We start from the raw sequence: 10,000 nt of genomic DNA, 5'->3' as shown, positions 1-10,000 counted from the left end.
ATCGGACATCCTCCCACAGTCTGCCGCTCTGCTGGTGGTGACTGGTACTGCGTTCCCGGGGTCTCAGTCTGCCCCAGAGCAGGGGAGCGAGTCGGCGCGCTCACACGACTATCAAGAGAAGAAACACACACACTGAAACTGGATAGCGGCAGAGACAACGTGTGTGTGTGTGTGTGTGTGAGAGAGAGAAAGAGAGATGGTGATAGATTGGGTAGTGTGGGAGAGGGAGTAGACTCTGTACGATAGCTTTCGCAATAACACTGTTGATTCGATCTCACTTTATAAACCAGGATATGAGTTTTTTCCTATAACCCTTCCTGTTGTCACAGCAACAAGGCGACTGAGTGATGAAGGCTTTCTGTTCTCCTTATGAGTTTCGGGATTTTCCGGCCTATTTCTTTAGACGTGTCCAACTCACAAACAAGCAAACAAACAAACAAACAAACACATACCGTAAACAAAACAACAGTGCTAAATAAACCACTCTGCAGATCATCAGAATACCTTTTTCCCCCACACGTGCAGCCCCGGTTATTGCTCAAGCTTTCTCCGAAGGACGGATAACTCGCCTCCGGGAGGAGCGAGACTTCTGTCGGTTTTGCTGTGTCGGCTTTCTCAGGGAGAAAGAATGGGTGCGCTTTTGTCATATTTTAGGAGGACGGCTGACGGCGGCATCTGGAGGAGACGGATGGTGGAGGAAGCTTCTCCTTCCCGGACTCGTTACGCCGCGCCCGCTGCAAACGGGTTCATAATTACGGGCTGTCGGCCCGCCGTACGGAGAGTGATTGTCGCGCGGGTTTACCGTCAGAGCGCGGACAACGGGCGGGAGAGGGCCGGCACACTCCCGTTACTGGTCTCGGGCAGGAATGACACGTGGAGCCGCTCAGAGCAAGCGCAAGACCTCACGGTCGTCTTTTGTGAGTGGCCGTCTGAATAGCTGAGAGAGAGACAGACAGAGGGAGAGAGAGACACACTCAGAGAGACAGAGAGAGTGAGAGAGAGACACAAAGGGAGAGACAGAGAGAGAGAAAGCTTGTGTGTGAATGGTCATCTTCTGATGACTTCAAGCTGCCAGTCTCACATTCCTTCATGCTGAGCTGGTCTCTCTAATCTCCGCATCCACGCTCTCCAAATCAGCGCAAATCACACGGCTGCTGTAAAGCGAGCCAATTCACCGGCTGGTTTGGCGTTTGTGCAGTGGAAAGAAACAACTGCTAGGTGGAGGCGGGGAGAGAGAGCGAGAGAGCGAGAGAGAGAGAGCGAGAGAGCGAGAGAGAGAGAGAGAGAGAGAGAGAGAGAGAGAGAGAGTGGATGCACTTAAGGTGGCAATGGGCTAAGAAACTAAAATACACTTTGTGTGTGCTGATTTGGCCATGCAGAGATCCCCTGTTAACCAGTGCCAAGTTCTCAGATCCACACACATCTGTTCGAGTTCACTAAGGTTCACTAATGCCCCCTCCCACACACACACACACACACACACACACACACGGCACATCCAGAAAGCACTGATTCAGTTGAGGGTACCGTCTGTACTGTACGACCCTGAAGATGTTCTGTGTGTGTGTGTGTGTGTACGTGTGAGTGTGTGTTTGAGGATCTTGCAGTTCACAGACATGCAGCATCCTGTTCAGTAGTGAAGTTCGCCTTCACACACTTCACACACTTCTCTATCCTCTCCGCCGTCCCCCGACGACTAGCTGCTTCTCTGTCCGCTGTGTCCGACACGTCTGGCCGGCGTCATGGAAACGGTGGAGTTAAACAATCAGTACTGATTCTCTTTTGTGTGTTTACATTATAAACCACAGTACAGCCTTCTAGAATGATCTAGAAGCTGTTTAAGGCTGTGTGTGTGTGTGTGTGTGTGTGTGTGTGTGTGTTAGTAATTGTTACAGGAAAGCACATGGAAAGATGGATCAAACCGTTAATAAATCTGAGATCTGAGATTTGACACACTGTGTCTGTTTTCTGGGAACACATAATCAGAGAGCTCGTGTGTGTGTGTGTGTGTGTGTGTGTGTGTGTGTACATGTGTCATTGCCTCACACTGTTTTAAATGAAACATTTCATTTACCTTTTAATGAATAGATCTACAGGTCTGGATCTGTGCAGATCCACAGAGCAGGTATTAAACCCAAGACTGTGATGAAGGGCTGTTCAGTAAACCCTGGGATTACTGGCCCAAGCTGATAAACACTAAACACACTGTAGGAAAGACTTTTGGTTGGTTCTGAACACTAAACACACCATAATAAAGACTTTTGGTTGGTTCTGAACACTAAACACACCATAATAAAGACTTTTGGGAGTTTCAGACGCCAACTATTGCCCCCCCAACACACACACACACACACACACACACACACAAACACACACACACACACACAGAGAAATGGGAACGCTTGAGAGATTAGTGCGATGGGGAAAGAGGGAAAGACTGAAAAATGTGGAGAAAGGAACTGAATGGCAATGTGAGAGATAGATAGAGAGGGAGAGAGACAGGGAGAGAGAGAGAGAGAAGGGAGAGAGAGAGAGAGAGAGAGAGAAAGAGGGGAGAGAGAGAGAGAGAGAGAGAGAGAGAGAGAGAGAGGTCAGTAGTGTGTTTGCTAAAAGCTGCCACTATTGTGGTTGAAGGTAATCAGCTTTCACTGGGTTTCTTTAGATGTGTGATCAGAACTTTGCTAAAATGCTCTCACAAAAAAAGAAGAGTAGAAGAAACACACACACACACACACACACACACACACACACACACACACACACTCACAAAAGCTCCACACTTTGATTTGGATGCATGGTCTGTTTAGTGTTTTAGAAATTAGCACAATTACACTCCTAATAAAAGGAAACAGTGAGCATGCGCAATCTTTGGTCTCTCTCTGAAATACACTCCAATTTCTCTCAACTGGGCTTGGCCACATAAAAGAGATACAACACTACACATTAAAGAGATACAACACCACACATTAAAGAGATACAACACTACACATGAAAGATACAACGCTACATATAAAAGAGATACAACACTACACATAAAAGAGATACAACACTACACATGAAAGATACAACACTACACTTAAAAGATACAATAGACATAAAAGACACTCAACACTACACATAAAAGAGATACAACACTACACATGAAAGATACAACACTACACTTAAAAGATACAACACTAGACATAAAAGACACTCAACACTACACATAAAAGAGATACAACACTACACATGAAAGATACAACACTACACATAAAAGACATTTAAGATTTATGATATATTTATGATTGTCAATGTGTGAATGTTGTTACTGTTACTACTACTAATAATAGTTTTGTATTCAGACATCAAATGAAACACATCATATCAGATATGCAAGAGAATTTCCAGTTTTAACTTTGCAATCTCTGTCTATCTGTTCCCAAGAGCCTCCAGTACACCCCTAACAGAGTAGATGATACCCGCCACAGTGCACAAGACCCCGAGGGCCAGGATGAGGCTATCCAGGACCCTCCCACCCCAGCCCAGCCCCGCCCACTTCAGCCGGAGGTGGAAAAGCGCAGGCAGCAGCAGGGTCATGGTTGCCCCGGTTACGCTGCCCGTCAGCCCCATGAGCAGGGAGATGTGGGGCACACACGCTGCCATGACGAAAGTGAGACAGAGGAGGGAGCCACGGAGGAGGAGCACGTGCCACTCGGCCCCGCCCCCAGCCCCGCCCCACCCGTCCCGGGCAATGCCTGACCGTGCTACGTCCGTGTGGAGCAACTGTGCAGCTGCGTAGAAAGGCAGAGGGTAGGAGAGCAAAGACTTCGTCAACAGACACAGGTTGATCATCATCCTCAGAGCCATAGGGAGATTCTCACTGACCACCTTAGACAGGGAGAGAGAGAGAGAGAGAGAGAGAGGGAGAGAGGGAGAGTAGGAAAGCCATAACACACAAAGAGAGAAGAATGTGAGGAAGAGAGGACAGAATGACTTCTTCACATATTCAGCCACTCTTGGCTTCCATGGCGTATCGCTCCTATTCCCAACAGTCTACACCAAAGCCAAGGCAGGAAGAACCAGGGCCTCTGAGTCAGAGATCCGTCCTCACTCCTGGGGTCTAATCCACACTTCGCCGCACTGCCAAGCTTTGCGTTACCGTGTAACGGATTCTCCAAATTGACATTGTTTCTATCTTTATAATGGCATGTATTATGTGACCTTTACTACAAAAATACTGCTGAATCTTTACAACAGACTCTTTACACTGGCTACTTAACAGTGGCAACTTTACACTGGTATCTTTACAGTAATGTGTTGACACTGGAATCTTTGCACTGCCTTATAAAAGTGGCATCTTTACACTAAAATCTTTACACTGATAAATTGACCCTGGCAACTTTTCACTGGCATCTTTACACTGATGTCTTCATATTGGCATCTTTACACTAATGTCTTCATACTAGCAACTTTACGCTGGCATCTTTACACTAGCATCTTTACACTGCGGTCTTGACACGTTACCTCCTTGGTGTCGTGACCCCAGGTGAGGAGGGCCAGCAGTGCGAAGGCGGTCTTCAGCACACCGGCCAGCGTGTGTGTGCAGTCCATCATGGAGCCGAATTCCGCCCTCTCTGCCATACTGCCCTCCAGAGCCGGCAGAAGGATCTGCGATGTGTAGCTGAAGATGATTATGCCCGCTGCCACCAGGAAGTGGTCAAAGTCCACCGCCAGTGCCAGGACACCATAGGCCCAACGCGGACACTGGCACAGGCAGTAGACAATCACAATGAAGGTGAGGAGGAACTGGGCAAGCGAACAGAGGAAGCTGAGTCTAGACACCACCCTGAGGTCACGGATCACCACGCAGGGCGCCAGGGTCAGGAAGGTCAGTGCAGAGCTGGTGGCCGGGGTCAGGGGGAGGAAGGGTAAGCCGTGGCTCATCATGTTGCCACCAATGACCAGGTACAGGACGCAGGTGAAGGTGAGCTCCACCAGCTGGGCGGCACCAACGAGCCTGCCGCCCAGGCGCGGGCAGCAGGTGTCAGCGACGTCCTCATAGGTGTGGCGGATGCGGCGGACATGACCCTGCTCATCCTCCTCGTACAGACAGGAAATGAGGATCTTACCTGTGTAGCTGCACACGCACGCAGAGAGGACCAGCAAGACCAGCCCCAAGAAACCACTCTGTAACAGAGCGTAGGGCAGACCCAGCACACACACACCCTGCACAAACACAGACACAATAGCATGAGGAAACGTGATTAGGTCAGAGGGGACTGAACCTCTGTAAGGCCGTACCTGGTAACAGACCTGGAGCTCAGTGACAAACACCTGGGGGATTCTCCAACCACACTAGACCCTCGAGGCAGAAAGGAGATGGACACCACCATCCAAGCATCAGCACAGAGTAAGGCAGGGCCTTAGTAGCCAGTAGGATGAGAGTATTAACACCAAAGCCATAAACACGTGTGCCCCGCCCAATGTCAGACACCCAGCAGCACGTATGGCCCTGCCCTTCATCAGACGCCCAGCAACACGTATGACCCCTCCCAATAGAAGACACCCAGCAACACGTATGGCCCGACCCCTCATCAGACACCAAGCAACACATATGCCTTGTCCCTCATCAGACACACAGCAACACGTATGGCCCCACCCCTCATCAGATGCCTAGCAACATGCATGGCCCCACCCCTCATCAGACACCAAGCAGTAGGTATGGCCCCACCCCTCATCAGACAATAAGCAACACGAATGGCCCTGCCCCTCATCAGATATTCATTAAAATATGTTAATTCTAAACCTCTTGGAGGTATATACAGGTATATTTTAGATGACTGTGCATGCAAAGTGTGTGTCAGAGGTAGGTTTAGTATTGTGCTGTGTGTGTGTCAGAGTAGGTGTAGTATTTTGCAGTGTGTATGTCAGAATAAGGTTTAGTATTGTGCAGAGTGTGTGTGTGTGTGTGTGTGTGTGTGTGTGTGTGTGTGTGTGTGTGTGTGAAGAGTTAGGTTTACACAAACAAACTCTGGGTTTGGATAGAGGATGTTGAGCAGAGCTTTGTGTAATCAAGATCATATTTCTACATGGATGTGTGTGAACAGGGAGAGAGAAAGGAAAAAATAGTATTGTGTTCACATGACAGGGCATGACAGGATACTACAGGACACAACAGGACACAAGACCACAGCACAATAGAATATAACGCAATAGAACAGCAAAACACAACACAGCACAGCACATCAGTACAACCCAGCATAACCCAAGAAAACACAGCACAACACAGCGCAGTACAGAACAACATGACACAACACAGCGCAACACAACATAACAACAAAGCACAGCACAACACAGAGCAGTACAGAACAAAATGACACAACAACAGAACACAACACAGCACAGCATAGCACAAACAGGACAGCCCATCACAACACAGCATGACAGCACAATACAACACAGCACAAACTGAAAAAACACATGCGTGTCACTCACATAACTGTAGAGTGCATGACAAACACTGTATTATCAAATTAAATGAAGGATCTTCAGACACACACACACACACACACACGCACACACACTAATCTAGGATCAGCATGTTAATTATCTTCTTCTGATCTTATAACACACCCACATAAGACTACAGACACAGTGGCCACTGCAGTTTGCCAGCGCTGGTCTTGTGTAGGTGGGACGTAGAACTCAAGGTCGCTTAGCTCAGTCATGGAAAACATCATTATATAGAGATAAATAACATTATATAGAGATATATAACAGTGTGGTGTGATGGACCTATTAATAAATGAACTATTATTTACTATAGCGCAGGCGTGAGTGGAACTGTATTAGTTTTTTTTAAACATGGATCTTGTCATTGTGTGCCCGTCTGTGTGTGTGTGTCTATGTGTGTGTGTGTGTTTGTGTGTGTGTGTGTGTGTGTGTGTGTGTGTGTGTGTGTGCGTGTGTGTGTGTGTGTGTGTGTGTGCGTGTGTGTGCGTGTGTGTGTGTATGTGTGCGTGTGTGTGTGTGTGTGCGTGTGTGTGCGTGTGTGTGTGTGTGTGTGCGTGTGTGTGTGTGTGTGTGTGTGTACCTGTATGGCGTTTGTGATGTTCCAGCCTGCCTCCCAGGTGGTGATGCTGCGCTGTGTGTGTTGGTGGGGGTCTCCTCCCTCCTGCAGGGGGCAGCAGTCGTTCTCAAGCTCCGCTCTCTCCTCCCTGTCCACCAGTCTCTGCTCCTCTTCCTCCTCCTCATCCTCACCCGCGCGGAAGCACCTTCTCCAGGCGGTCCCGACGTGGGCACGGATCCTAGCTGTGGCGCCTGGATCCCACATCCTCAGAGACGGGAGACGTCCGCCGCCGCACACCAGCACAGAGGAGCGCCGTGGCGTTCTGGGAGACGCCAGCTGGTCCTCACCCGCCTGGAGCTCCGCCCAGGGGTGGGGCCGCCGTGCTGACGTACCACGGCCCGACAGCCAGGTGATGCTCCACCGCCCTCGGCCTACCAGGGCCTTCAAATTACCCTCCCATGACTTTTAAATTGGACAGCAGGTGAGCTCGTTAGCAGCACTGATTGACAGGCAGACGGGTCGTCGTGGTAACAGTGTCCTGCTGAGGATTGTGTGTGTGTGTGTGTGTGTGTGTGGCGGGGGTTCTGTTTGTGAGAAGGGGTCATACTCCACACGAACACTAGAGGGAGCTAAGCATGGAAGATTCATTCTCAAGTTTTGCCGAACTTTTTCACGATACTTCTGATATTTTTTTCATACAGTTACACGAGCTAGCTGATCTCAAATCAGACTATGTTCTGTTTTTTTTTTAAATTATTATTATTATTTAATGTCAAAGGTCACAATGGAAATCTAAGATCACTTTTTGAAATGCCATGCGCTTTTAGACAGATTTAACGCCTAAAGAGGAAAGTTCTGTCCATGCCTAAGTCTCTTCGTTCGTTCGTTCTCTCTCTCTCTCTCTCTCTCTCTCTCTCTCTCTCTCTCTCTCGCAAGACGAACGTGAGCAGTTTCACGCCTCGCGATCGGAGGACACCGGTTTGATGAGGCACGCAGAACCGCGCGACAAAAAACGGGACAGATCTACCAAAAACGCTCGTGTGTGTGTGTGTGTGTGTGTGTTTTATTTTTTAATTTTTTTAATATAATTTAAAAAAAAAAAAAAAAAAAAAAAAAAAGTTCCTAGCTCGCGTTTGCGACGCCCCCTTTTCCCCCGTGCGGCTGAACTTTTCCAAAAGTCTCCGTTTGACATTCTCGTGCGGAGCCCCCCAGTCTGCAGCGCTTCCCCGCGCGCCCTGAAGAAGCCGCCGGTACGTAAAATGAGAGAAGCCTCTTTCCTCGCGCTCCTGGCGTTGCTATGGCAATGCGCCCGCGCTCAGCAGAGAGGTGAGTACCGCGCTTACTTCACTCGGCGCGTGTGAACGCGCTTTAGAATCGCGCTAAAAGCGCACCGGACGCACAGTTCCTGCCCTCATCACCTCTGCACAAGCAGCCTTCTGAAAGTTCGTCTTTGTTTTGGAACACAAAGAGTCCGAGACTCGATTTGTCCCTAATGGCTCTCTGTCGCCGCGAGCCATCGCCGCGAGCCATGGACTGCACCGTACTCTGCGCGCGGCGTCAGGGAGTGTGTAGCGTCGTTGTGTGTGGCGAAACCGTGAACCTTGTGCGTGCGTGCGTGCGTGCGTGCGTGCGTGCGTGTGTGTGTGCGAGAAGCAGAAAAGGAATACTGAAGCCTAAACATAGAGACAGAATTCATCCTACAGACATGAATAAGACGTCCAGACTCAGGCCAGATCTACTGAGCGAGAGCATGCGAGATACACACTCATGTTTTGTGGTATGTGATGACTGTAGTAGTGATGACTGTAGTAGAGTGATGACTGTAATAGAGTGATGACTGTAGTAGTGTGATGACTGTAGCACAGTGATGACTGTAGTAGTGTGATGACTGTAGTAGTGATGACTGGGGTGTAGTGATGACTGTAGTAGTGTGATGACTAGTAGAGTGATGACTGTAGTAGAGTGATGACTGTAGTAGAGTGATGATGAGTGTAGTGATGACTGTAGTAGTGTGATGACTGTAGTACAGTGATGACTGTAGTAGAGTGATGATGAGTGTAGTGCTGACTAGTAGAGTGATGACTGTAGTAGAGTGATGACTGTAATACAGTGATGACTAATACAGTGATGACTGTAGTAGAGTGATGACTGTAATACAGTGATGACTGTAGTAGAGTGATGACTGTAGTAGAGTGATGACTGTAATACAGTGATGACTGTAATACAGTGATGACTGTAGTAGAGTGATGACTGTAATACAGTGATGACTGTAGTAGAGTGATGACTGTAGTAGAGATGACTGTAGCATATAAACCATTACCAAACCCACATGGTCTTCTGTGCTCTCTTTGTTTGTGGGATTCTAATCATGTTTCTTAAATTTCAGTTAAATGAAACATGATAATGGAGTAGACATCTTTTATTCCGTTCTAAACGCAACTCTGCGTTGTTCAGTTTCTCCCACGTGGCCCACTGCGCTGTGTGCTTATGGTGTTCTGGTCCATGTTTATAGGGACCTGGGGACCGCGTGCTGTTCTCTGGGATGTCTGGGGAAAATCGTTTGCGGCGTTCTGCGCGTTCCTCAGCCGAGCTTTGTTTCTTCTTAAAGAAAAGAGGAGAGGACAGCCTCAGAACACTTAGAAGAGGGAATCGATATCTAATTCCAGAACAGGAGTGAGCAGGGCCAGGGCAGGCCGCTCGGAGCGGACTTTGATTAATCGCTGCGAATGTTTCGCCGATCGCCGGCCATCACGGTGTTTGTACGAAGCATGAAGGCCTGTCCCAACTCATTTATGTTAGAGGAGAAAATATTTCAGTGTACAGGCAATCCTGAGAGAGAGAGAGGGGGAGAGAGGGAGGGAGAGAGAGAATTTTGGTATCCCCTGATCCCTGAAGTCACCATTGTAGCGTTTTGTTAAAACAATCCAGGGTTTGTTCTTGCTTGTAATCTTG

At 48.5% G+C, this 10,000-nt stretch overlaps 2 protein-coding genes across 2 annotated transcripts in view; one reads left to right on the top strand and one right to left on the bottom strand.

The window, feature by feature from the left end:
• Positions 1 to 2,822: 2,822 nt before the first annotated feature.
• On the bottom strand, positions 2,823 to 8,046 carry si:dkey-126h10.1 (vesicular inhibitory amino acid transporter). Its single transcript, XM_035529123.2, has 3 exons — positions 7,073 to 8,046; positions 4,504 to 5,205; positions 2,823 to 3,867 (listed from the first exon to the last, which is right to left on the bottom strand). The coding sequence occupies exons 1-3, from the start codon at positions 7,310 to 7,312 to the stop codon at positions 3,409 to 3,411; spliced, it is 1,401 nt and encodes a 466-aa protein (XP_035385016.1). The 5' UTR covers positions 7,313 to 8,046; the 3' UTR covers positions 2,823 to 3,408.
• Positions 8,047 to 8,211: 165 nt separating this feature from the next.
• The window catches only part of LOC113590314 (laminin subunit alpha-2-like), a 123,786-nt gene continuing 121,997 nt past the window's right edge, over positions 8,212 to 10,000 (top strand). The window contains 1 exon segment of the mRNA XM_081694875.1: positions 8,212 to 8,374. Within this exon segment, the coding sequence (XP_081551001.1) occupies positions 8,346 to 8,374 (29 nt within the window). The 5' untranslated portion in view covers positions 8,212 to 8,345.

Source organism: Electrophorus electricus, chromosome 2 (assembly GCF_041902795.1).
Source record: "Electrophorus electricus isolate QZ-2024a chromosome 2, ASM4190279v1, whole genome shotgun sequence".
Lineage (NCBI taxonomy): Eukaryota > Metazoa > Chordata > Actinopteri > Gymnotiformes > Gymnotidae > Electrophorus > Electrophorus electricus.
Note: the sequence above shows the minus strand (reverse complement) of the source record. Positions and strands in the feature narration are given on the sequence as shown.

Coding starts and splice junctions, on each gene's coding strand:
- si:dkey-126h10.1 (XM_035529123.2), bottom strand. CDS start 7,312: ATGTGGGATCCAGGCGCCACAGCTAGGATCCGTGCCCACGTCGGGACC. Junction 5,206..7,072: donor ACATCACAAACGCCATACAG/GTACACACACAC, acceptor GTGTTTGTGCAG/GGTGTGTGTGTGCTGGGTCT. Junction 3,868..4,503: donor GGGGTCACGACACCAAGGAG/GTAACGTGTCAA, acceptor TCCCTGTCTAAG/GTGGTCAGTGAGAATCTCCC.